General features: G+C 54.9%; 4 protein-coding genes and 1 long non-coding RNA gene across 5 annotated transcripts; all 5 read left to right on the forward strand.

The window, feature by feature from the left end:
• The first annotated feature begins 295 nt into the window (after positions 1-295).
• Positions 296-1535, forward strand: LOC139801302 (uncharacterized). The gene is made up of 4 exons (XR_011728142.1): positions 296-480; positions 632-747; positions 888-1095; positions 1187-1535. It is a non-coding gene; the product is annotated as an uncharacterized lncRNA (long non-coding RNA).
• Positions 1536-6103: 4568 nt separating this feature from the next.
• On the forward strand, positions 6104-9264 carry LOC139801256 (maestro heat-like repeat-containing protein family member 7). The gene is made up of 8 exons (XM_071755291.1): positions 6104-6398; positions 6713-6819; positions 7037-7110; positions 7296-7376; positions 7979-8133; positions 8229-8343; positions 8881-9041; positions 9123-9264. Exons 1-8 carry the CDS (start codon positions 6310-6312, stop codon positions 9262-9264), a joined length of 924 nt encoding a protein of 307 aa, XP_071611392.1. The 5' UTR covers positions 6104-6309.
• A 246-nt stretch (positions 9265-9510) lies between these two features.
• Positions 9511-13898, forward strand: LOC139801303 (maestro heat-like repeat-containing protein family member 7). The gene is made up of 11 exons (XM_071755308.1): positions 9511-9644; positions 9942-10076; positions 10327-10509; positions 10813-10968; positions 11267-11368; positions 11807-11909; positions 12241-12303; positions 12666-12843; positions 12995-13110; positions 13251-13458; positions 13550-13898. The coding sequence occupies exons 1-8, from the start codon at positions 9534-9536 to the stop codon at positions 12797-12799; spliced, it is 987 nt and encodes a 328-aa protein (XP_071611409.1). The 5' UTR covers positions 9511-9533; the 3' UTR covers positions 12800-12843; positions 12995-13110; positions 13251-13458; positions 13550-13898.
• Positions 13899-18466: 4568 nt separating this feature from the next.
• On the forward strand, positions 18467-20878 carry LOC139801257 (uncharacterized). The gene is made up of 7 exons (XM_071755292.1): positions 18467-18761; positions 19076-19182; positions 19400-19473; positions 19659-19739; positions 20326-20480; positions 20576-20690; positions 20858-20878. Exons 1-7 carry the CDS (start codon positions 18673-18675, stop codon positions 20876-20878), a joined length of 642 nt encoding a protein of 213 aa, XP_071611393.1. The 5' UTR covers positions 18467-18672.
• Positions 20879-21241: 363 nt separating this feature from the next.
• Positions 21242-26245, forward strand: LOC139801121 (maestro heat-like repeat-containing protein family member 7). The gene is made up of 13 exons (XM_071754990.1): positions 21242-21388; positions 21470-21607; positions 21877-21991; positions 22289-22423; positions 22674-22856; positions 23160-23315; positions 23614-23715; positions 24154-24256; positions 24588-24650; positions 25013-25190; positions 25342-25457; positions 25598-25805; positions 25897-26245. The coding sequence occupies exons 1-10, from the start codon at positions 21306-21308 to the stop codon at positions 25144-25146; spliced, it is 1212 nt and encodes a 403-aa protein (XP_071611091.1). The 5' UTR covers positions 21242-21305; the 3' UTR covers positions 25147-25190; positions 25342-25457; positions 25598-25805; positions 25897-26245.

Consider the following 26245-nt stretch of genomic DNA (forward strand, 5'->3'; position numbering starts at 1 on the left):
GAGAAGCTGTGACTGTCCCATCCCTGGAAGTGTTCACGGCCAGGCTGGCTGTGGCTTGGTGCTCCCCGGCCTAGTGGGAGGTGTCCCTGCCCGTGGTGGGGGGTTGGGACTAGGCGATCCTTTAGAAGGTCCCTTCCAGCCCAGCCCAGTCTGGGAGCCCGGGATTCCTGAGCAGCAGCTTCCAGCTGCTCCCTTGGTCCCAGCTGCTCCTCCTAGTTAGGGAAAGAGAGGGATGGGGCTTGCATAGAAGGGTCTGTGCAGACAGCAGCCTTTCACCACTGCTCGCTTTCTTTCTGTTGCAGTCATCAAGCGCCTTGATAAGGACCCTGATGCCTCAGTCAGGTCCCAAGCAGGTCAGACCTTGGACATCCTGCAGACTGTGCAGGAGCTGCAGAGACAAAGATGGTCCTTCCGGAGACTGTGCTTCTGGCGCTGATGAGGTGGGTCAAGGACAATCTTGCTGCCACCACCTTCCTGACGGTACTTTCACCACTGCCCCGTCACGGCTGCTGTTCCCCAGAACCTCATGTGCACCCCCAGGCTGTGCCCGACTGTCTAAGTTCAAGCAAGCGCCCCCAGAAGTTTCCTGTCCCCTAACTCTCCCAGTTAAACCTCCCTAATGTCATCCCAGGAGGAGGAAGTGGCTGTGCTGGGGTGAAGGTCCTGGTGGGATGATGATCCCCGAGCGTGCAGAGCACACAGCGTTTGTCCTGGCCCCTCCTGCTACCTGTACATCAGCTTACCTCTGTGAGTGGCCTGGCCCCAGTTTGTTGGACAGCCAGGTTACCCTTCTTTCAGGGGGGTGGTGCAGTGAGGCACAGGGCAGAAGGGAGTCAGGGTTTAACTCAGCAAAGCTCTTTTAAACCCCAGCACTGCTTTGTCTTCAGGGCTTTGTTTGGCAGCTGCAGGAAGAAGGCAGAGTGTAAAATGGAGGGCGTTCCACCTGGAATGATGAGCCTCGTCATCAGGCACACCTCCACCGGGACAGTCCTGGTCACACCTGAGGATGAGGATGAACGCTTGCTCCTCGCAGCAGTCCTGCTCAGTGTCCTGGGCATCATCAGCTGGTGCTGAGTTCTTACAGCCCACCTACAGGTGAGGAATCAGCAGCCGGAGACTCCCAAGGGATTACAACTCTGCCAAGCTGTGAGGAGCAGCTGCTGCATTCCTCTTCTGTCACTTCCAGGAGGTCACCAGGGTGTCTGCAGAGTTTTTGACCTCGCCCACAGAGACCTAGAGCAGCTCGAGTCATGCGGCTGAGCGCACGCCCAAACAAGATACCCTGCTGGAGGCTGTTTGGCAATGGATTCATCACGAGCTGCCCAAGAGGCTACAGGAGGTTCCAGCCTTGCCGGGCAGGGCCCGTGTCACCGTGTGGGCCCAGGCGGCTTGGGACAGCTGGGCAGGGCACAGCTGAGCCAGAGCTGCTCTCCTTGTCTCCTCAGAGCAGCGGGACGTGCAGCCTCCTGGCCTCTGGCATAGCTTCCAATAGGTCAAAGAGGTCCCCAAATAAAACGTGGCGTTTGGGAAGCACAGCGTGTGGTGAAATCTGTTCTATGGCACCCAGGCTCTGATCCTGGGACGGAGGGGTGATCCTGGGCTCAACGCATCACCAAATCAGAGGAATTGCCCGGGCTCCATTTTCTCGCCTCTCTGGTGATTGTAAACGCTGAACACTGTGTCGCAATCAGGCTGTTCAGTGGCAGCTTCCCTCAGAGGCACTTGGGAAAAACCGAAACTCTGTTGTTTGGTGATTGTCTCTCTTTGTTTTATGATTTCATTTTCATGGATGAATAGGGGCATTTTTTTTTTCCAGAAATATATCCTGCTTTAATTAAGTCTAGTTACAAGCAAGTTACTGATATAGTTTACATGGCAGTGAGGGGCACAAGGAAGATCCAGTAGCAACACAACACTTACTTCAAACACTGTTAAAAAGGGAATTTTAATCATAATTTTTACATCTTTTTTCAGCTTTCTACCTCATTACTTCCAATTCCCTATTTTCTAGATACAGTATTTAATAATGCCATTATTCTCCTCTTCCTTAGGCTGGATTTTTGCTTTAGATATGTAACAGTTGGATGGAATTGTCAAATTTGAAGCTGCTTTTTTTTTTTTTTTTTTTTTCTATTTAAATAGCTATTTCTGTCCCCATTTTTTTTCTAACAGCTGTATATCTTTGTCAAAAGAGACGTTCACAGAATCAGCAGTAAGTGTATTTGTACAAAAAAATTCATTATTTAGACATTTATGTTAGACCATAGTCACTGACTAGAAAATTATTTTAGAAAAGATAATTGCAACTGAAAGTTCCAAATAGACTCTGAACACATGACCACGGAATACTCAATGTACATTAGCTATAATGATCAGCCGAACAATAGGGGAAAAACCAACGCAAGTCTGTACTGTGTGCCAGCTGCAATACTGAACAGCTAATCCTTTAAAAAGATGAGACTGGTGTATGGAATTGGAATGTGTTTATACAGAGGCACCTCATCTCTCTCATGCTCACTCACAAACCACAACCAGTGAGCAGAAAATCATACCAAGCAAAGAGACTCCCAGGATTGTATGATATAGTTTTAAATTATCTGTTCAGTTAAACATGGCTCCCATACATAACATTTTAAAATACATTCATCTGCCAAAATGTACAGGGTATACCATTAAACTCCCATTCACCCACGTATACAAATTCTTATCTCTTAGACTGTATGAAAGCATAGCAAGAACAGACTGTGAAGACCGTAACTCAAACCTGGCATTAATCTGCTTTTCTTTCAATAAATCAAAAGCAAAACTTACTGTTATATCCTTAGTGTCAGTAACATACATAATGCCACATGCTATGAGTGCATTACCAGCCTTGGACTTGGGATATGTGGTATGGATACGCCGAATGACTGAAAATGTTTCTTCATCAATATGTGCTACTATTATGTTTTCACCAGTGCTCGAGGCGTATATAATCCAAAGACCCTTCTCATCCACTGCTATGTTGAAATACGTCTTTGAGTGAGAAAACAGGTAGTTATGACCATGGTATAGGGCATTTTCAATTAGCAGTGTGCCCAATGATGCTTTAGCAAGTCCAAATCTGAAATGAGAGAAAGTAAGTATTTGGTGAGTTGTGTTAAAAATCCATTTTTATACAGGCTGACTGGGTGAATCCCTTCGGAGTGCATTCTTGAAAATACTTGAGTTCAAGGACCATCCTGATGTCTTCTGAGATAAAGTACTCCACTCAAAGCAACTTCCAAAACACTGGGAGAAAGTTCCAAAGTAATAACCAATCTAAAAGGTGCACAAGAGCATGAACTCACTTTGGAAGGTTTCACTGTATTTAGTCTACGAGCTTTATTATCACTAGGATGAAAGAAGCGGCCCAAAAGAATGGCTATGAAAAAGAGTTAGATACCAAGTGAAGGCCCAAAACTAGTGAAACAAAATCTCTACAGAAGTTTTTTTCTACTAGGCAGGAACTTAAGGGAGAAAATGTGGTTGAGTTCCTCTTTTGAAAACAATTCAGATAACGCAGCGATTTACTCAAGGAATCATCAAAGGAATAAAATTTCTACTTCTGCAGAGCCAAAATTCTGACCTCATGCTGGCCTGCAACGAGACAACCTGAAACCTCTTTATTCTGATGGCTGTTTGTTGCTTGGGGGTGTTGGGCAAAGGGCATTGGCTTTGTTGTGTGTGACATCAACGGTCTGTTCTGCAGTAGACTGGGCATTGGCTCGGTTACCTGGTTATCCATGGCAATCTCTATTGAACTGTTAGGGTTTTTCTTTTTATGGGGAACTACACATCCTTCCTTCATACCACACTGAGTCCATCAGGGTTTGGAGGTTTTGGAAATGGCTGTCCCTCCTTTATATGTTTGTGTTGCAAGGGTGCTTTCTTCTCAGTAGACATAGAGGCAGCTGTGGGAATGGCAACACAAGTATGGCCACCACTTGAGCTTTGAGAGTGGCTTTTACTGATGTGCCTCGGCCAGTAGTGGCCCAGGTCACTGTTCTGTCAGAGCCTGCGAGAAGCAGTGCTGCTTCCCTGTCCTGACCCAGGGGGACAGGGAGTGGGGGTTTCGGATCAATTCCCCACAGGTTGCCCCTGTGGTCAGGCAGTGAAGAAAGGCAGCTGAGCCCTGTGTTACTAAAGGCAAAGCAAAGATGGAACGTGTGGGGGAGAGCTCTGATGGAGGTGAAAGACCAAATCCTCTCCAAAAGGGTGACGAAGAAGAGTCTTCTGCAGGAGCTTGAGCAGCAAACCCTTGTGAGGTAGCTCTTCCCTCATTACAAAAGGAGGAACCTGAGCCAGAGAGAAACATTCAATCCTTTCTTCTGAAGGACTTGTGAAATGCCATGAGGTGACATGTGGTGGTGCTACCTTTGCAACCACGGGAAGGTGGGATAGATAACGTAGCACTGGTTTGAGCATATGGACTGTGGGGTGGAACCCTCAGACCTGCTGTCATTACAAAATTACTGATGGATTCTCTCCCTACCTGATTCCATGGTATATTCCATGGTATATCCTGATCCGTGCACCAGGATCACCAGGGCTCCATACCCTTTAGAGTCTGATGTGCCAGGCCACCAGATCCACACTACCTAGGAAGCTCTGTTTTCCCTTTCCTGTCAAATGTTTGACACCTTGGCCGCTCTTCAACTTTTGTGGAATTCGCCACCAAAATTCCACGTAAACGGGCCTGGCTCCAAAATGAGAAGAGTGACTAATGAAGACTCCTCCTGGGCCTAAAGCTCCTCCTAAACCCTACCCACAGCACCACCAACAATCAGGCTACGGCTTCGCTTTAGCAGCTAAAACCTCAAACAGTCAAAACTCCCCCTCACCTTGGCCTCTCTCACGCTGTAGCGGAATTTGGCTCCGAACTTAAACACAAATGGGCGTGGCTCCCAAACCCTCCCATGGAACCGTACCCACAGCACCACCAGCAGTCGGGCTACTGGTTTGCTTTAGTACTGAAAACCTTGAATATTTGACTCCTTGGCCACTCTCTCACTGTTGCTCAATACAGCTCCAAAATTCCACACAAATGGGCCTGGCTCAAAAAAGGAAAGAGGGACCACTGAAAACTTTTGCTGGCCCTAACCCTCACATAGATACATACCACAATACCACATACATAGCACCACTGTCTTTTTTTTTTTTTTTTTTTTCAGTTTTCAAAAACTATGCAAAATTCTTTTTAATAAATTAATTTATTTTTATTTATTTATTAGCTCACAAATAAATATAAATCCATAAGTTTTTGCTTTATTTTTTTTTTATTATGCAAAAATTTATCCTGAATTCTCCAAGCTCCTGTATTCCAAAGGCGGAAAAAAATCTGGATTTATTTCTTGTTTCGTTTCATTTTCATTCTGTTGGTAGAGTGAAGACCCACAGCACTGGTAACTGCCCTTTGCTCCAACTGCATGTGATGTGAGCTGTAAAAATCTAGGAATCCAGTTACTAAAGATGTTGTGCCAGATCTGGATCTGACTGGATCTGGATCATGGAGTGGCCAGCAAACCCAAGATCACAAATAGTTTTAAAATAACCCCTTGAAGCTCTATTTCTCAGTTTTATAGTATTTATTGATAATACTCTCAAAATCAGGTAGCCTGATTTATACAGAGCGTAACAGGTAACATAGGATTTTAATGATTTTGCACAATAAAGCTCACCGCTTTATGGCTTTAAATAGGAAGGCAATTCAGAAGGACTGGCTACAACTTCAACTTGTGAGGGGAAAAAAAAAAAAGCAACCGTTTTTTTTGAGACATGATGGACAAGACTGCCACCTTCTGGTAAGTTCCAGAAACATATCTACTTGATGTTAGTTCTAGCTACGGTAGGTAAACTGCCATTTTGATTAGAGCAGGATCACTCATCTCCAAAAAGCGAGTAAAAAGCCGAGGATGGCTGACTTAGGATGTTTGAACAGTGCTTGAATGTTTGAATCAAGAGCTGCTGCCCTGGCCATGGGACTGCATCCCCTCCTTTTATGCCATCTCCTCCCAAGGCTGAGACACCCCTTCTACACCTTCCCCCCAAAAGAGCTTGTGCGTGCAGCCCCCCGGGTGCCTGTGCGTGTCACAGTTGGGTGTGGGTGTTCCAGTGCCTGCCTGTACACACCTGGCCCGGCTGCCAGGTGACAATGGGACCTTTGTTACGTCATTGGTGACACCCCTGGACCCCGGGTACCTTTCTGGTGCCGGGGTTGCCCTGGCTCAGTGTCCAAGAGGACAGCGATCGGATCAGACAGGAGCAGAGCGCTGACTTGAGCCCTGAGCCATGTCTGGTTTTTTTGTAGTTCAGGAAAGCTGCCGTGGTTCCCAAGAGAACCACGGCAATTCCCAGAGGCTGCTCGGTCCCCCAGAGAGGTAAGAGCCAGGGGCTGGGGCTGGGCCAGGCACCCTGGGGGTCAAATGTGAGGGATCATGAAAGGCCTTTGTGGTTTGTCCATCGGGAGCTTCTGCCCAGCCCCTCAGGGGGCTGTGGCTCTTCACAGGCTGCCCATGAGCCTCCATCCCCAGGAGATTCACTGCCCCGTGCAGAGCCCGTCCCAGACATGTCCCTGCCCCCACGCAGCCCCCGCGGCCCCACGGGCTCTCCCCGCAGGCTGCGCAGCCTCGGGGGACAGCAGCAGCACTGCCACCCCCGTGCCCACCCCCCATGGCCTCTCCTCCTTCCCCAGGACTGAGCGGAGGTCCGGGAGCCAGCTCCACCTGGCCTGGGTGGAAGATGAGGCGGAAGAGATCAGTCTCCCCATCCCAGACACGATGGCCCAGCAGCTGGAGACAGGTGAGTGAGCGGTTTGTGGCTGCTTTGCTGTGCTCCTGCATGGCAGGGGCTGCTGGGCACATCCCCGGCCTGCTCCGTGCCACTGCCCTCTTTGGGTCCCCCCGCCCAGGGCTGGCTCTGTCCTCGGGAGCTGGTGTGCAGCTGGGTGCTGCCTAAGGGCCCTTTAGTCTCTCCTGCCAGCGCCTTCAGCTCACCCTCCTCCCTTGCTTTGTTAAAGATCCCTGGTATTCAGCTGAGGAGAAGGAAGAGGGCCAGGAGATGTTTGAGGATGCTCGAGAAGGGTTAGGAGAGGTACCTACAGAGACTGCCACCTGCCTTGTGCCTGCTCCACCTGCCCCCATGCTCAAAGATGCCTTCCCAGACAGCTGCCCTCTGGGCAAAGCTGGGGAAAAAGGCAAAAAAAAAAAAAAAAAGCAGCAGAGTCCTGTGCGTACAAGGGATCAACAAAGGAGCCCCTTAATCTTCTCTTGTTGCAGGACCAGGATATGGAGTGGCTGAGAGATCTGATAGCCAACCTGTCACCCTCCATCCTCAGGAGCCTGCAGGATGTCTCGCAGGTCTGGCATTTCCAGAGCAGGTCACAGTTTCCCCCCTGCAAACCCCCAGGGAGGTTTCTCCCCCAAAGCCCTCTGCACCCTGAGGGGTACAGAGGCATAGAAAGGAGCAGAGGCTGCAGTGGGAAAGGGCTCTGGCCACCTCCTGGCCATGGCAGATGGGTGTGGGGATTCTTCCCTGAGGCTGGGAGGGACCCCAGGGACATGGAGGCAGAGCCAGGCTTTGCTGCTGTTCCCAGGAAGCTGTGGCAAATGATCCCCGGGGAAGGAGCCTCAGGTCCAGAGCCCCTGACACCCCTTCCCACTGTCCTGGAGACTCTGTGGGTATCTCTGGTCCCAGTCCTCGTGTTGGCACCTCCACTTCGTGGACTGAAAGGACAATGGGCAAAATCCTCCAGCTGCAGCTAGAGAGGGAGGGAAGGAGGGAGGGAGGGAGGGAGGGAGGGAGGGAGGGAGGGAGGGAGGGAGGGAGGGAGGGAGGGGAGACAGCTGGCTCAAGCTCTGTGCTGCATCTTTGGGACTGCTGGGAGGGACCCCTGCATGTGGCATCTGAGGGGATGGTTGCAGTGCAGTGGCAGCACCATCCTCCCCTCTGTTCCCTGCAGGCAGAAAAAATCTTGAGGTGCATCCACAGAAACGTGGAGCACGTGCGCACGGAACCATCGCGGTTCATCCTGAGATCCGTGCTTGGGCTGCTGAACGAGTGCTGCCCCGAGGAAACAGTTCGGACCCTGTTGAGGATCAGTCCCTCCTGTGACAAGTATGAGCCCCAAGAGCCCTGGGGACTTGCTCCATAGCCCAGGCACAGCACAAGCGGCCGAGGCAGCCCTGCTAACAGAGTGTTCTGGCTTGCAGCGCTGCGCTGGCCATGTGGGAGATGCTGCTGTCCCTGCCCAGCACTTCTGTGACAGTTCTTGACCGGCTGCTCAGCGTGATCCAGGGCTGGAGAGCAAAGTGTGCTATCCCATCGGTGAGTGACCAGAGCAGGTCTTGCTCCCCTTCAAGGCTGTTCCTGGCTCCCCAGGAAAACAGACACGTCCCTCCTGCCTGCCCCAAACAGCCCCCTCCTCCAGGCCTTGGGGACACAGCCCCTCAGGGCCAGCAGGGACCTGCCCTGCACCAACCCCCTTGTTCCAGCCCCACGAGGCTGCCCCATAAGCTCCCCAAGGACAAATAGGAACCCCGCCCCTATCTGGCCAGCACTCGGCTTCCCCACTGCCTGCACCCCCCGCCCCGCGCTGCAGCTGGAAACCTGGGGCAGGGGCCAGAGTTGGGTGCCAGAGGAGGGGTCACCGTGCTGGCCCAGGGAGGCTTGTGGGGCCCCACTGAAGCAGGAGGGGAGCCCCCGGGGCTGCTGGGCCGTGGCCTGGCAGATGGGTCACGGCCTCCATGGGTGCCTCTGTGGGCTGGGCCGATGCCTGAGCCGCACTCCGCGTGCAGCCCAGGGGCTTTGGCAGTGCCACAGCAGCTTCCTTGCACTGAGAGCTGTCCCTGTGTCTTTCTGCAGGCAATGAAGGTCCTGTCCAGGCTCAGTCAGCAGCCCTGCTGTCAGGGGATCCTGGAACTGCTCTTCCCCAGGCTCCTCATGAGCTTGGTCTACAAAGTTTCCCTGGGTGCAGTGATCCTGGGACAGGAGCCGCCTCAGGCCGATCAAGCCAGCCCTTTGAGGTGCGCCTTCCCCTGCCATTCCCCTGGGCCCTCGGCCAGGGCCCCTGCTCTGTGTGTAACCGGACCTTGCTCTGCACACAGGGTGGCAGTGGACGGCATTAAAGCTCTGCTGCACGCCGCTGGCTGTCAAGAGCACGTCCAGAACATCCAGAAGGAGGGCGGCTGGGATATGATGCTGGACGTGGACACCCTTGAGAGAGGAGTCAGCTTGCTGGCCAGGTGAGAGCAGAGGAGTCCCCAGGCACCCAGGCCCCGGGCTGCAGCCGCAGCGCTGGCCAGGGAGCGATCCGAGTGGCAAGGAGTGCTCCTTGCCTGGGGAGAGAGCAGGGCGCAGTCGGCAGCAAGTGGTGTGGAGGCTGTGGCTGGGTGCAAAGGCGTGTCCTGGCCTGGGCTATCCTGGCTGGGCTGGCATGGGCAGGGCAATCCCAGCAAGGCTTTGCCTGCCCTGCTCACCGCCAGCACTGCTTTTCTTTCCCTGCCCTGCCCAGAGAGATGAGGAAGAGCCCCGCTAAGCAGCAATACCTCCTGTTCCAGCATGTCAAAGAGATTCTTGACCAGAGGAGGGAATGGCAGCTCAATTTTGCCATGACTTTCTATACTGAGGTAAGCCTGGTGGGAAGCAGTGCCTCTGCCAGATGCTTCTGAAGCCGTCCCTCTCGCACAGGCGGCTGCCGCCGGGGTGGGATGACAGTCCCTGGAGCTGGGACAGAGGGCTCTGCTGCCAGTCAGGCCCTGGGGCCTCCATCCAGCCCTTCCTGCTGGGGCAGTGCTCAGCACCCCCCCGTGTCCACAGGCAGGGCTGGTCAGCCCCCAGGCCCCGAGCTGGCAGTGGTAACCAGGAGCTGCAGAGTGCCAGGGTCCTGCAGCTCTGCCCGTCTCTCACCGCTGTTGTTCTTTCAGCTGCTGGGCTGCCGGGGCCTTGGAAAGGATCAGAGTGACGTGCGCCTCCTCCACTCCTACCTGAGCCATGGCAATCAGACAGTCCGTCTGCTGGCACTCGGGGGCTTGGTGGCACTTGCAGGAGATCCGCGGATGGTGAGCAAGGCGTAGTCAGGCGGAGCCGCCTTGGCAGCCTGGGGCTGGGGCCGGGGTAACGCGCTGGCTTGGGCCTGGCTGAGAGGAAGGAGGTGGCTGTCAGCAGAGAGGGGTGGCTGAGCAGGGGCCACAGAGCCTTTGCTCTCCTTGCTCTCTCCTTCATCCCCATCAGCATGCGCAGCGCCTGCCGGGAAGCTGGGTGGGAGGCTGGTGCTCAGCACGCAGGGCTGAAATTCTCCGTTTCCTCCAGGCAAGAGAAATGCGGGACATGCTCTCCAGCGAGAGCATCCTGATGTGCCTGAAGGATCCATCCACAAACATCAGGATGGGGGCCTTGCTGTTCTTCCAAACCATGCTGGGTCTCCTGAGGAGGAAAGAGGCCAGCCCCGTCGCTCTGCTGCTGGTGGAGAAGCTCCCAGACCTCTTTGGTGATGTAAGGCTGATGTGGGAGCCTGATCCCACAGAGAGGCATGGGGCAAGGACAGCTGCCCTCCAGCCCAGCCCTGCGGGAAGCACGTGGGCGGGGCTGCTGCCCTCCTCACGCCCCTGGGCTCTGCTGGGAGGGCTGCTGGGCTCTGCACCCAGCATGGCTTCTCCTTGGCCTCAGCCTCTATAGAGGTGCCCTGAGCCCAGCAACCCCAGAGCATCTCCCCTCACATTGACCACGTTAACAGCCTTGGTCACCGTGGGTGGGGAGAGGCTGTTGCTGCAGTCACACCGTCTTCCTTCCTACCAGGAGTCCAGCCAGGTGCAAGAGCTGTCCCTCAGCCTCTTTGGGGAGACGATGAAGGCTGTGGCGAGGAGGGACAAGGGAGAGATGAAGGAGAGGATACGTAGGGTCGTGGTCTTTCTCTTCCTGCACATGAATACTGAGAGCAGGAGTATGACTGAGGTACCGAGTTGAAAGCTGAGCACCTGCTTTGCCCTTCCTTCCCTCTGCCCCAGCCCTGGCAGCAGCTCATCAGCTCTTGCCCATTTCTCTTGTGCTGGCTGGCAGAGTACCATAGCTGAGGTGGTGGCCGCCCCGTGTCCCTGCCTCGGGCATTGAAGCCCGGGCTTTCAGGCTCTGTCCCCACCTGCCTCTTCCCATAAGTAGCTGGGGGCAGCTGGCAGCCTTGCCAAGAAGAGAGGGACGACAGGTCTCCTTCTCTGAGCTGTGGTGCCAGCTCCCACCTGCTGCTGTTTTGCAGGCCTGTGGCAAAGCCCTCCTCATCAGTGCAAAGTTCCTGGGCTGGAGGAGGCTCAAGAGGGTGATCAAGATGAGGAAGAGCTGGCTGATTGGAGAGACTTTGGTGAGGACAACCCCCAGGTGCCAGGGCCTGGGCTGGACAAGGGATGCTCCAAGGGTGCCTGGGGTGTGGATGTGCAGCTGTTCCTGGCTGGCCCTGATCCAGAGCAGAATGCACAGCTTGGAGCTCAGTCCCCCTTCCTTCCCCTTTCCCTAAGGCACAGCCAGGGCTGCTTCTGCAGGCCCCTCTTCCCCCCAGCCCCTGGGTGCTTCAGGAGCCCCGGCCCACCTGGGCCCTGGCAGCAGCACGGAGGGGTCACAGTACCCCCACAGCCAGACCCCCTCTGACTGTGGCTCTGGCTGCACCTCAGCCCCCCGGGACTCCTGGCTGGCAGAAAGGAATGGCCTGGGGGGGGAAGGGGTGGGCTGGGCAGAGGGACTGCTCTGGCCCACGGGGAATGGTCTGTGCCAGCCCCATGACATGACCTTGGGCACTCTCCAGCTGAAGCAGGACAGGAGCAGGGTGGAAGACTACGTGTATTTCAGCCTGCCCTGCCTGTGGGACTCTCGGGCCAGCGTGAGAGAGGAGGCCATCAGGTTCATGGGTGAGCCACAGCCCCCGGGGACCCTCTTCTGGCAGGCCGGCCCCAGCCCCCGGCGCTGCCCTGGCAGGCAGGAGCAGCCCTGTGGCTGTCCCGGGCAGGGCCCTGGCCTCCCGCTGCCCCCTCTGCCCTGCCCTGCCCTGCCCTGCCCTGCCCTGCCCTGCCCAGGCCTTGGTGGCCGCCTGGCTCAGTGGCAGCAGCGCCCTCGGGGACTTGCCCGGGGCCATCGCTGCGGAGCGCTGGGCAGGAGGGCGTGCGGCCGAGCTGGCCGGACCGGGGGCGGTGCTGTCGCAGTGCTGGGGAGGGGGAGGTCTGACGGGAGCTCTGTGCACAGGGTCTGCTGTGCGGTGCCTGGGGAGGAATCCACGTAAAGAGACGCTGGAGGTTCTGTGGAATGGTGAGTAGGGTCAGAGGTGCTGGGTGCTGGCATTCCTGGCTCCGCTGCAGGGAAAGGAGGGAGAAGCTGTGACTGTCCCATCCCTGGAAGTGTTCACGGCCAGGCTGGCTGTGGCTTGGTGCTCCCCGGCCTAGTGGGAGGTGTCCCTGCCCGTGGTGGGGGGTTGGGACTAGGCGATCCTTTAGAAGGTCCCTTCCAGCCCAGCCCAGTCTGGGAGCCCGGGATTCCTGAGCAGCAGCTTCCAGCTGCTCCCTTGGTCCCAGCTGCTCCTCCTAGTTAGGGAAAGAGAGGGATGGGGCTTGCATAGAAGGGTCTGTGCAGACAGCAGCCTTTCACCACTGCTCGCTTTCTTTCTGTTGCAGTCATCAAGCGCCTTGATAAGGACCCTGATGCCTCAGTCAGGTCCCAAGCAGGTCAGACCTTGGACATCCTGCAGACTGTGCAGGAGCTGCAGAGACAAAGATGGTCCTTCTGGAGACTGTGCTTCTGGCGCTGATGAGGTGGGTCAAGGACAATCTTGCTGCCACCACCTTCCTGACGGTACTTTCACCACTGCCCCGTCACGGCTGCTGTTCCCCAGAACCTCATGTGCACCCCCAGGCTGTGCCCGACTGTCTAAGTTCAAGCAAGCGCCCCCAGAAGTTTCCTGTCCCCTAACTCTCCCAGTTAAACCTCCCTAATGTCATCCCAGGAGGAGGAAGTGGCTGTGCTGGGGTGAAGGTCCTGGTGGGATGATGATCCCCGAGCGTGCAGAGCACACAGCGTTTGTCCTGGCCCCTCCTGCTACCTGTACATCAGCTTACCTCTGTGAGTGGCCTGGCCCCAGTTTGTTGGACAGCCAGGTTACCCTTCTTTCAGGGGGGTGGTGCAGTGAGGCACAGGGCAGAAGGGAGTCAGGGTTTAACTCAGCAAAGCTCTTTTAAACCCCAGCACTGCTTTGTCTTCAGGGCTTTGTTTGGCAGCTGCAGGAAGAAGGCAGAGTGTAAAATGGAGGGCGTTCCACCTGGAATGATGAGCCTCGTCATCAGGCACACCTCCACCGGGACAGTCCTGGTCACACCTGAGGATGAGGATGAACGCTTGCTCCTCGCAGCAGTCCTGCTCAGTGTCCTGGGCATCATCAGCTGGTGCTGAGTTCTTACAGCCCACCTACAGGTGAGGAATCAGCAGCCGGAGACTCCCAAGGGATTACAACTCTGCCAAGCTGTGAGGAGCAGCTGCTGCATTCCTCTTCTGTCACTTCCAGGAGGTCACCAGGGTGTCTGCAGAGTTTTTGACCTCGCCCACAGAGACCTAGAGCAGCTCGAGTCATGCGGCTGAGCGCACGCCCAAACAAGATACCCTGCTGGAGGCTGTTTGGCAATGGATTCATCACGAGCTGCCCAAGAGGCTACAGGAGGTTCCAGCCTTGCCGGGCAGGGCCCGTGTCACCGTGTGGGCCCAGGCGGCTTGGGACAGCTGGGCAGGGCACAGCTGAGCCAGAGCTGCTCTCCTTGTCTCCTCAGAGCAGCGGGACGTGCAGCCTCCTGGCCTCTGGCATAGCTTCCAATAGGTCAAAGAGGTCCCCAAATAAAACGTGGCGTTTGGGAAGCACAGCGTGTGGTGAAATCTGTTCTATGGCACCCAGGCTCTGATCCTGGGACGGAGGGGTGATCCTGGGCTCAACGCATCACCAAATCAGAGGAATTGCCCGGGCTCCATTTTCTCGCCTCTCTGGTGATTGTAAACGCTGAACACTGTGTCGCAATCAGGCTGTTCAGTGGCAGCTTCCCTCAGAGGCACTTGGGAAAAACCGAAACTCTGTTGTTTGGTGATTGTCTCTCTTTGTTTTATGATTTCATTTTCATGGATGAATAGGGGCATTTTTTTTTTCCAGAAATATATCCTGCTTTAATTAAGTCTAGTTACAAGCAAGTTACTGATATAGTTTACATGGCAGTGAGGGGCACAAGGAAGATCCAGTAGCAACACAACACTTACTTCAAACACTGTTAAAAAGGGAATTTTAATCATAATTTTTACATCTTTTTTCAGCTTTCTACCTCATTACTTCCAATTCCCTATTTTCTAGATACAGTATTTAATAATGCCATTATTCTCCTCTTCCTTAGGCTGGATTTTTGCTTTAGATATGTAACAGTTGGATGGAATTGTCAAATTTGAAGCTGCTTTTTTTTTTTTTTTTTTTTTCTATTTAAATAGCTATTTCTGTCCCCATTTTTTTTCTAACAGCTGTATATCTTTGTCAAAAGAGACGTTCACAGAATCAGCAGTAAGTGTATTTGTACAAAAAAATTCATTATTTAGACATTTATGTTAGACCATAGTCACTGACTAGAAAATTATTTTAGAAAAGATAATTGCAACTGAAAGTTCCAAATAGACTCTGAACACATGACCACGGAATACTCAATGTACATTAGCTATAATGATCAGCCGAACAATAGGGGAAAAACCAACGCAAGTCTGTACTGTGTGCCAGCTGCAATACTGAACAGCTAATCCTTTAAAAAGATGAGACTGGTGTATGGAATTGGAATGTGTTTATACAGAGGCACCTCATCTCTCTCATGCTCACTCACAAACCACAACCAGTGAGCAGAAAATCATACCAAGCAAAGAGACTCCCAGGATTGTATGATATAGTTTTAAATTATCTGTTCAGTTAAACATGGCTCCCATACATAACATTTTAAAATACATTCATCTGCCAAAATGTACAGGGTATACCATTAAACTCCCATTCACCCACGTATACAAATTCTTATCTCTTAGACTGTATGAAAGCATAGCAAGAACAGACTGTGAAGACCGTAACTCAAACCTGGCATTAATCTGCTTTTCTTTCAATAAATCAAAAGCAAAACTTACTGTTATATCCTTAGTGTCAGTAACATACATAATGCCACATGCTATGAGTGCATTACCAGCCTTGGACTTGGGATATGTGGTATGGATACGCCGAATGACTGAAAATGTTTCTTCATCAATATGTGCTACTATTATGTTTTCACCAGTGCTCGAGGCGTATATAATCCAAAGACCCTTCTCATCCACTGCTATGTTGAAATACGTCTTTGAGTGAGAAAACAGGTAGTTATGACCATGGTATAGGGCATTTTCAATTAGCAGTGTGCCCAATGATGCTTTAGCAAGTCCAAATCTGAAATGAGAGAAAGTAAGTATTTGGTGAGTTGTGTTAAAAATCCATTTTTATACAGGCTGACTGGGTGAATCCCTTCGGAGTGCATTCTTGAAAATACTTGAGTTCAAGGACCATCCTGATGTCTTCTGAGATAAAGTACTCCACTCAAAGCAACTTCCAAAACACTGGGAGAAAGTTCCAAAGTAATAACCAATCTAAAAGGTGCACAAGAGCATGAACTCACTTTGGAAGGTTTCACTGTATTTAGTCTACGAGCTTTATTATCACTAGGATGAAAGAAGCGGCCCAAAAGAATGGCTATGAAAAAGAGTTAGATACCAAGTGAAGGCCCAAAACTAGTGAAACAAAATCTCTACAGAAGTTTTTTTCTACTAGGCAGGAACTTAAGGGAGAAAATGTGGTTGAGTTCCTCTTTTGAAAACAATTCAGATAACGCAGCGATTTACTCAAGGAATCATCAAAGGAATAAAATTTCTACTTCTGCAGAGCCAAAATTCTGACCTCATGCTGGCCTGCAACGAGACAACCTGAAACCTCTTTATTCTGATGGCTGTTTGTTGCTTGGGGGTGTTGGGCAAAGGGCATTGGCTTTGTTGTGTGTGACATCAACGGTCTGTTCTGCAGTAGACTGGGCATTGGCTCGGTTACCTGGTTATCCATGGCAATCTCTATTGAACTGTTAGGGTTTTTCTTTTTATGGGGAACTACACATCCTTCCTTCATACCACACTGAGTCCATCAGGGTTTGGAGGTTTTGGAAATGGCTGTCCCTCCTTTATATGTTTGTGTTGCAAGGGTGCTTTCTTCTCAGTAGACATAGAGGCAGCTGTGGGAATGGCAACACAAGTATGGCCACCACTTGAGCTTTGAGAGTGGCTTTTACTGATGTGCCTCGGCCAGTAGTGGCCCAGGTCACTGTTCTGTCAGAGCCTGCGAGAAGCAGTGCTGCTTCCCTGTCCTGACCCAGGGGGACAGGGAGTGGGGGTTTCGGATCAATTCCCCACAGGTTGCCCCTGTGGTCAGGCAGTGAAGAAAGGCAGCTGAGCCCTGTGTTACTAAAGGCAAAGCAAAGATGGAACGTGTGGGGGAGAGCTCTGATGGAGGTGAAAGACCAAATCCTCTCCAAAAGGGTGACGAAGAAGAGTCTTCTGCAGGAGCTTGAGCAGCAAACCCTTGTGAGGTAGCTCTTCCCTCATTACAAAAGGAGGAACCTGAGCCAGAGAGAAACATTCAATCCTTTCTTCTGAAGGACTTGTGAAATGCCATGAGGTGACATGTGGTGGTGCTACCTTTGCAACCACGGGAAGGTGGGATAGATAACGTAGCACTGGTTTGAGCATATGGACTGTGGGGTGGAACCCTCAGACCTGCTGTCATTACAAAATTACTGATGGATTCTCTCCCTACCTGATTCCATGGTATATTCCATGGTATATCCTGATCCGTGCACCAGGATCACCAGGGCTCCATACCCTTTAGAGTCTGATGTGCCAGGCCACCAGATCCACACTACCTAGGAAGCTCTGTTTTCCCTTTCCTGTCAAATGTTTGACACCTTGGCCGCTCTTCAACTTTTGTGGAATTCGCCACCAAAATTCCACGTAAACGGGCCTGGCTCCAAAATGAGAAGAGTGACTAATGAAGACTCCTCCTGGGCCTAAAGCTCCTCCTAAACCCTACCCACAGCACCACCAACAATCAGGCTACGGCTTCGCTTTAGCAGCTAAAACCTCAAACAGTCAAAACTCCCCCTCACCTTGGCCTCTCTCACGCTGTAGCGGAATTTGGCTCCGAACTTAAACACAAATGGGCGTGGCTCCCAAACCCTCCCATGGAACCGTACCCACAGCACCACCAGCAGTCGGGCTACTGGTTTGCTTTAGTACTGAAAACCTTGAATATTTGACTCCTTGGCCACTCTCTCACTGTTGCTCAATACAGCTCCAAAATTCCACACAAATGGGCCTGGCTCAAAAAAGGAAAGAGGGACCACTGAAAACTTTTGCTGGCCCTAACCCTCACATAGATACATACCACAATACCACATACATAGCACCACTGTCTTTTTTTTTTTTTTTTTTTTCAGTTTTCAAAAACTATGCAAAATTCTTTTTAATAAATTAATTTATTTTTATTTATTTATTAGCTCACAAATAAATATAAATCCATAAGTTTTTGCTTTATTTTTTTTTTATTATGCAAAAATTTATCCTGAATTCTCCAAGCTCCTGTATTCCAAAGGCGGAAAAAAATCTGGATTTATTTCTTGTTTCGTTTCATTTTCATTCTGTTGGTAGAGTGAAGACCCACAGCACTGGTAACTGCCCTTTGCTCCAACTGCATGTGATGTGAGCTGTAAAAATCTAGGAATCCAGTTACTAAAGATGTTGTGCCAGATCTGGATCTGACTGGATCTGGATCATGGAGTGGCCAGCAAACCCAAGATCACAAATAGTTTTAAAATAACCCCTTGAAGCTCTATTTCTCAGTTTTATAGTATTTATTGATAATACTCTCAAAATCAGGTAGCCTGATTTATACAGAGCGTAACAGGTAACATAGGATTTTAATGATTTTGCACAATAAAGCTCACCGCTTTATGGCTTTAAATAGGAAGGCAATTCAGAAGGACTGGCTACAACTTCAACTTGTGAGGGGAAAAAAAAAAAAGCAACCGTTTTTTTTGAGACATGATGGACAAGACTGCCACCTTCTGGTAAGTTCCAGAAACATATCTACTTGATGTTAGTTCTAGCTACGGTAGGTAAACTGCCATTTTGATTAGAGCAGGATCACTCATCTCCAAAAAGCGAGTAAAAAGCCGAGGATGGCTGACTTAGGATGTTTGAACAGTGCTTGAATGTTTGAATCAAGAGCTGCTGCCCTGGCCATGGGACTGCATCCCCTCCTTTTATGCCATCTCCTCCCAAGGCTGAGACACCCCTTCTACACCTTCCCCCCAAAAGAGCTTGTGCGTGCAGCCCCCCGGGTGCCTGTGCGTGTCACAGTTGGGTGTGGGTGTTCCAGTGCCTGCCTGTACACACCTGGCCCGGCTGCCAGGTGACAATGGGACCTTTGTTACGTCATTGGTGACACCCCTGGACCCCGGGTACCTTTCTGGTGCCGGGGTTGCCCTGGCTCAGTGTCCAAGAGGACAGCGATCGGATCAGACAGGAGCAGAGCGCTGACTTGAGCCCTGAGCCATGTCTGGTTTTTTTGTAGTTCAGGAAAGCTGCCGTGGTTCCCAAGAGAACCACGGCAATTCCCAGAGGCTGCTCGGTCCCCCAGAGAGGTAAGAGCCAGGGGCTGGGGCTGGGCCAGGCACCCTGGGGGTCAAATGTGAGGGATCATGAAAGGCCTTTGTGGTTTGTCCATCGGGAGCTTCTGCCCAGCCCCTCAGGGGGCTGTGGCTCTTCACAGGCTGCCCATGAGCCTCCATCCCCAGGAGATTCACTGCCCCGTGCAGAGCCCGTCCCAGACATGTCCCTGCCCCCACGCAGCCCCCGCGGCCCCACGGGCTCTCCCCGCAGGCTGCGCAGCCTCGGGGGACAGCAGCAGCACTGCCACCCCCGTGCCCACCCCCCATGGCCTCTCCTCCTTCCCCAGGACTGAGCGGAGGTCCGGGAGCCAGCTCCACCTGGCCTGGGTGGAAGATGAGGCGGAAGAGATCAGTCTCCCCATCCCAGACACGATGGCCCAGCAGCTGGAGACAGGTGAGTGAGCGGTTTGTGGCTGCTTTGCTGTGCTCCTGCATGGCAGGGGCTGCTGGGCACATCCCCGGCCTGCTCCGTGCCACTGCCCTCTTTGGGTCCCCCCGCCCAGGGCTGGCTCTGTCCTCGGGAGCTGGTGTGCAGCTGGGTGCTGCCTAAGGGCCCTTTAGTCTCTCCTGCCAGCGCCTTCAGCTCACCCTCCTCCCTTGCTTTGTTAAAGATCCCTGGTATTCAGCTGAGGAGAAGGAAGAGGGCCAGGAGATGTTTGAGGATGCTCGAGAAGGGTTAGGAGAGGTACCTACAGAGACTGCCACCTGCCTTGTGCCTGCTCCACCTGCCCCCATGCTCAAAGATGCCTTCCCAGACAGCTGCCCTCTGGGCAAAGCTGGGGAAAAAGGCAAAAAAAAAAAAAAAAAGCAGCAGAGTCCTGTGCGTACAAGGGATCAACAAAGGAGCCCCTTAATCTTCTCTTGTTGCAGGACCAGGATATGGAGTGGCTGAGAGATCTGATAGCCAACCTGTCACCCTCCATCCTCAGGAGCCTGCAGGATGTCTCGCAGGTCTGGCATTTCCAGAGCAGGTCACAGTTTCCCCCCTGCAAACCCCCAGGGAGGTTTCTCCCCCAAAGCCCTCTGCACCCTGAGGGGTACAGAGGCATAGAAAGGAGCAGAGGCTGCAGTGGGAAAGGGCTCTGGCCACCTCCTGGCCATGGCAGATGGGTGTGGGGATTCTTCCCTGAGGCTGGGAGGGACCCCAGGGACATGGAGGCAGAGCCAGGCTTTGCTGCTGTTCCCAGGAAGCTGTGGCAAATGATCCCCGGGGAAGGAGCCTCAGGTCCAGAGCCCCTGACACCCCTTCCCACTGTCCTGGAGACTCTGTGGGTATCTCTGGTCCCAGTCCTCGTGTTGGCACCTCCACTTCGTGGACTGAAAGGACAATGGGCAAAATCCTCCAGCTGCAGCTAGAGAGGGAGGGAAGGAGGGAGGGAGGGAGGGAGGGAGGGAGGGAGGGAGGGAGGGAGGGGAGACAGCTGGCTCAAGCTCTGTGCTGCATCTTTGGGACTGCTGGGAGGGACCCCTGCGTGTGGCATCTGAGGGGATGGTTGCAGTGCAGTGGCAGCACCATCCTCCCCTCTGTTCCCTGCAGGCAGAAAAAATCTTGAGGTGCATCCACAGAAACGTGGAGCACGTGCGCACGGAACCATCGCGGTTCATCCTGAGATCCGTGCTTGGGCTGCTGAACGAGTGCTGCCCCGAGGAAACAGTTCGGACCCTGTTGAGGATCAGTCCCTCCTGTGACAAGTATGAGCCCCAAGAGCCCTGGGGACTTGCTCCATAGCCCAGGCACAGCACAAGCGGCCGAGGCAGCCCTGCTAACAGAGTGTTCTGGCTTGCAGCGCTGCGCTGGCCATGTGGGAGATGCTGCTGTCCCTGCCCAGCACTTCTGTGACAGTTCTTGACCGGCTGCTCAGCGTGATCCAGGGCTGGAGAGCAAAGTGTGCTATCCCATCGGTGAGTGACCAGAGCAGGTCTTGCTCCCCTTCAAGGCTGTTCCTGGCTCCCCAGGAAAACAGACACGTCCCTCCTGCCTGCCCCAAACAGCCCCCTCCTCCAGGCCTTGGGGACACAGCCCCTCAGGGCCAGCAGGGACCTGCCCTGCACCAACCCCCTTGTTCCAGCCCCACGAGGCTGCCCCATAAGCTCCCCAAGGACAAATAGGAACCCCGCCCCTATCTGGCCAGCACTCGGCTTCCCCACTGCCTGCACCCCCCGCCCCGCGCTGCAGCTGGAAACCTGGGGCAGGGGCCAGAGTTGGGTGCCAGAGGAGGGGTCACCGTGCTGGCCCAGGGAGGCTTGTGGGGCCCCACTGAAGCAGGAGGGGAGCCCCCGGGGCTGCTGGGCCGTGGCCTGGCAGATGGGTCACGGCCTCCATGGGTGCCTCTGTGGGCTGGGCCGATGCCTGAGCCGCACTCCGCGTGCAGCCCAGGGGCTTTGGCAGTGCCACAGCAGCTTCCTTGCACTGAGAGCTGTCCCTGTGTCTTTCTGCAGGCAATGAAGGTCCTGTCCAGGCTCAGTCAGCAGCCCTGCTGTCAGGGGATCCTGGAACTGCTCTTCCCCAGGCTCCTCATGAGCTTGGTCTACAAAGTTTCCCTGGGTGCAGTGATCCTGGGACAGGAGCCGCCTCAGGCCGATCAAGCCAGCCCTTTGAGGTGCGCCTTCCCCTGCCATTCCCCTGGGCCCTCGGCCAGGGCCCCTGCTCTGTGTGTAACCGGACCTTGCTCTGCACACAGGGTGGCAGTGGACGGCATTAAAGCTCTGCTGCACGCCGCTGGCTGTCAAGGGCACGTCCAGAACATCCAGAAGGAGGGCGGCTGGGATATGATGCTGGACGTGGACACCCTCGAGAGAGGAGTCAGCTTGCTGGCCAGGTGAGAGCAGAGGAGTCCCCAGGCACCCAGGCCCCGGGCTGCAGCTGCAGCGCTGGCCAGGGAGCGATCCGAGTGGCAAGGAGTGCTCCTTGCCTGGGGAGAGAGCAGGGCGCAGTCGGCAGCAAGTGGTGTGGAGGCTGTGGCTGGGTGCAAAGGCGTGTCCTGGCCTGGGCTATCCTGGCTGGGCTGGCATGGGCAGGGCAATCCCAGCAAGGCTTTGCCTGCCCTGCTCACCGCCAGCACTGCTTTTCTTTCCCTGCCCTGCCCAGAGAGATGAGGAAGAGCCCCGCTAAGCAGCAATACCTCCTGTTCCAGCATGTCAAAGAGATTCTTGACCAGAGGAGGGAATGGCAGCTCAATTTTGCCATGACTTTCTATACTGAGGTAAGCCTGGTGGGAAGCAGTGCCTCTGCCAGATGCTTCTGAAGCCGTCCCTCTCGCACAGGCGGCTGCCGCCGGGGTGGGATGACAGTCCCTGGAGCTGGGACAGAGGGCTCTGCTGCCAGTCAGGCCCTGGGGCCTCCATCCAGCCCTTCCTGCTGGGGCAGTGCTCAGCACCCCCCCGTGTCCACAGGCAGGGCTGGTCAGCCCCCAGGCCCCGAGCTGGCAGTGGTAACCAGGAGCTGCAGAGTGCCAGGGTCCTGCAGCTCTGCCCGTCTCTCACCGCTGTTGTTCTTTCAGCTGCTGGGCTGCCGGGGCCTTGGAAAGGATCAGAGTGACGTGCGCCTCCTCCACTCCTACCTGAGCCATGGCAATCAGACAGTCCGTCTGCTGGCACTCGGGGGCTTGGTGGCACTTGCAGGAGATCCGCGGATGGTGAGCAAGGCGTAGTCAGGCGGAGCCGCCTTGGCAGCCTGGGGCTGGGGCCGGGGTAACGCGCTGGCTTGGGCCTGGCTGAGAGGAAGGAGGTGGCTGTCAGCAGAGAGGGGTGGCTGAGCAGGGGCCACAGAGCCTTTGCTCTCCTTGCTCTCTCCTTCATCCCCATCAGCATGCGCAGCGCCTGCCGGGAAGCTGGGTGGGAGGCTGGTGCTCAGCACGCAGGGCTGAAATTCTCCGTTTCCTCCAGGCAAGAGAAATGCGGGACATGCTCTCCAGCGAGAGCATCCTGATGTGCCTGAAGGATCCATCCACAAACATCAGGATGGGGGCCTTGCTGTTCTTCCAAACCATGCTGGGTCTCCTGAGGAGGAAAGAGGCCAGCCCCGTCGCTCTGCTGCTGGTGGAGAAGCTCCCAGACCTCTTTGGTGATGTAAGGCTGATGTGGGAGCCTGATCCCACAGAGAGGCATGGGGCAAGGACAGCTGCCCTCCAGCCCAGCCCTGCGGGAAGCACGTGGGCGGGGCTGCTGCCCTCCTCACGCCCCTGGGCTCTGCTGGGAGGGCTGCTGGGCTCTGCACCCAGCATGGCTTCTCCTTGGCCTCAGCCTCTATAGAGGTGCCCTGAGCCCAGCAACCCCAGAGCATCTCCCCTCACATTGACCACGTTAACAGCCTTGGTCACCGTGGGTGGGGAGAGGCTGTTGCTGCAGTCACACCGTCTTCCTTCCTACCAGGAGTCCAGCCAGGTGCAAGAGCTGTCCCTCAGCCTCTTTGGGGAGACGATGAAGGCTGTGGCGAGGAGGGACAAGGGAGAGATGAAGGAGAGGATACGTAGGGTCGTGGTCTTTCTCTTCCTGCACATGAATACTGAGAGCAGGAGTATGACTGAGGTACCGAGTTGAAAGCTGAGCACCTGCTTTGCCCTTCCTTCCCTCTGCCCCAGCCCTGGCAGCAGCTCATCAGCTCTTGCCCATTTCTCTTGTGCTGGCTGGCAGAGTACCATAGCTGAGGTGGTGGCCGCCCCGTGTCCCTGCCTCGGGCATTGAAGCCCGGGCTTTCAGGCTCTGTCCCCACCTGCCTCTTCCCATAAGTAGCTGGGGGCAGCTGGCAGCCTTGCCAAGAAGAGAGGGACGACAGGTCTCCTTCTCTGAGCTGTGGTGCCAGCTCCCACCTGCTGCTGTTTTGCAGGCCTGTGGCAAAGCCCTCCTCATCAGTGCAAAGTTCCTGGGCTGGAGGAGGCTCAAGAGGGTGATCAAGATGAGGAAGAGCTGGCTGATTGGAGAGACTTTGGTGAGGACAACCCCCAGGTGCCAGGGCCTGGGCTGGACAAGGGATGCTCCAAGGGTGCCTGGGGTGTGGATGTGCAGCTGTTCCTGGCTGGCCCTGATCCAGAGCAGAATGCACAGCTTGGAGCTCAGTCCCCCTTCCTTCCCCTTTCCCTAAGGCACAGCCAGGGCTGCTTCTGCAGGCCCCTCTTCCCCCCAGCCCCTGGGTGCTTCAGGAGCCCCGGCCCACCTGGGCCCTGGCAGCAGCACGGAGGGGTCACAGTACCCCCACAGCCAGACCCCCTCTGACTGTGGCTCTGGCTGCACCTCAGCCCCCCGGGACTCCTGGCTGGCAGAAAGGAATGGCCTGGGGGGGGAAGGGGTGGGCTGGGCAGAGGGACTGCTCTGGCCCACGGGGAATGGTCTGTGCCAGCCCCATGACATGACCTTGGGCACTCTCCAGCTGAAGCAGGACAGGAGCAGGGTGGAAGACTACGTGTATTTCAGCCTGCCCTGCCTGTGGGACTCTCGGGCCAGCGTGAGAGAGGAGGCCATCAGGTTCATGGGTGAGCCACAGCCCCCGGGGACCCTCTTCTGGCAGGCCGGCCCCAGCCCCCGGCGCTGCCCTGGCAGGCAGGAGCAGCCCTGTGGCTGTCCCGGGCAGGGCCCTGGCCTCCCGCTGCCCCCTCTGCCCTGCCCTGCCCTGCCCTGCCCTGCCCTGCCCTGCCCAGGCCTTGGTGGCCGCCTGGCTCAGTGGCAGCAGCGCCCTCGGGGACTTGCCCGGGGCCATCGCTGCGGAGCGCTGGGCAGGAGGGCGTGCGGCCGAGCTGGCCGGACCGGGGGCGGTGCTGTCGCAGTGCTGGGGAGGGGGAGGTCTGACGGGAGCTCTGTGCACAGGGTCTGCTGTGCGGTGCCTGGGGAGGAATCCACGTAAAGAGACGCTGGAGGTTCTGTGGAATGGTGAGTAGGGTCAGAGGTGCTGGGTGCTGGCATTCCTGGCTCCGCTGCAGGGAAAGGAGGGAGAAGCTGTGACTGTCCCATCCCTGGAAGTGTTCACGGCCAGGCTGGCTGTGGCTTGGTGCTCCCCGGCCTAGTGGGAGGTGTCCCTGCCCGTGGTGGGGGGTTGGGACTAGGCGATCCTTTAGAAGGTCCCTTCCAGCCCAGCCCAGTCTGGGAGCCCGGGATTCCTGAGCAGCAGCTTCCAGCTGCTCCCTTGGTCCCAGCTGCTCCTCCTAGTTAGGGAAAGAGAGGGATGGGGCTTGCATAGAAGGGTCTGTGCAGACAGCAGCCTTTCACCACTGCTCGCTTTCTTTCTGTTGCAGTCATCAAGCGCCTTGATAAGGACCCTGATGCCTCAGTCAGGTCCCAAGCAGGTCAGACCTTGGACATCCTGCAGACTGTGCAGGAGCTGCAGAGACAAAGATGGTCCTTCCGGAGACTGTGCTTCTGGCGCTGATGAGGTGGGTCAAGGACAATCTTGCTGCCACCACCTTCCTGACGGTACTTTCACCACTGCCCCGTCACGGCTGCTGTTCCCCAGAACCTCATGTGCACCCCCAGGCTGTGCCCGACTGTCTAAGTTCAAGCAAGCGCCCCCAGAAGTTTCCTGTCCCCTAACTCTCCCAGTTAAACCTCCCTAATGTCATCCCAGGAGGAGGAAGTGGCTGTGCTGGGGTGAAGGTCCTGGTGGGATGATGATCCCCGAGCGTGCAGAGCACACAGCGTTTGTCCTGGCCCCTCCTGCTACCTGTACATCAGCTTACCTCTGTGAGTGGCCTGGCCCCAGTTTGTTGGACAGCCAGGTTACCCTTCTTTCAGGGGGGTGGTGCAGTGAGGCACAGGGCAGAAGGGAGTCAGGGTTTAACTCAGCAAAGCTCTTTTAAACCCCAGCACTGCTTTGTCTTCAGGGCTTTGTTTGGCAGCTGCAGGAAGAAGGCAGAGTGTAAAATGGAGGGCGTTCCACCTGGAATGATGAGCCTCGTCATCAGGCACACCTCCACCGGGACAGTCCTGGTCACACCTGAGGATGAGGATGAACGCTTGCTCCTCGCAGCAGTCCTGCTCAGTGTCCTGGGCATCATCAGCTGGTGCTGAGTTCTTACAGCCCACCTACAGGTGAGGAATCAGCAGCCGGAGACTCCCAAGGGATTACAACTCTGCCAAGCTGTGAGGAGCAGCTGCTGCATTCCTCTTCTGTCACTTCCAGGAGGTCACCAGGGTGTCTGCAGAGTTTTTGACCTCGCCCACAGAGACCTAGAGCAGCTCGAGTCATGCGGCTGAGCGCACGCCCAAACAAGATACCCTGCTGGAGGCTGTTTGGCAATGGATTCATCACGAGCTGCCCAAGAGGCTACAGGAGGTTCCAGCCTTGCCGGGCAGGGCCCGTGTCACCGTGTGGGCCCAGGCGGCTTGGGACAGCTGGGCAGGGCACAGCTGAGCCAGAGCTGCTCTCCTTGTCTCCTCAGAGCAGCGGGACGTGCAGCCTCCTGGCCTCTGGCATAGCTTCCAATAGGTCAAAGAGGTCCCCAAATAAAACGTGGCGTTTGGGAAGCACA

This window comes from Heliangelus exortis, chromosome 11 (genome assembly GCF_036169615.1).
Source record: "Heliangelus exortis chromosome 11, bHelExo1.hap1, whole genome shotgun sequence".
NCBI lineage: Eukaryota > Metazoa > Chordata > Aves > Apodiformes > Trochilidae > Heliangelus > Heliangelus exortis.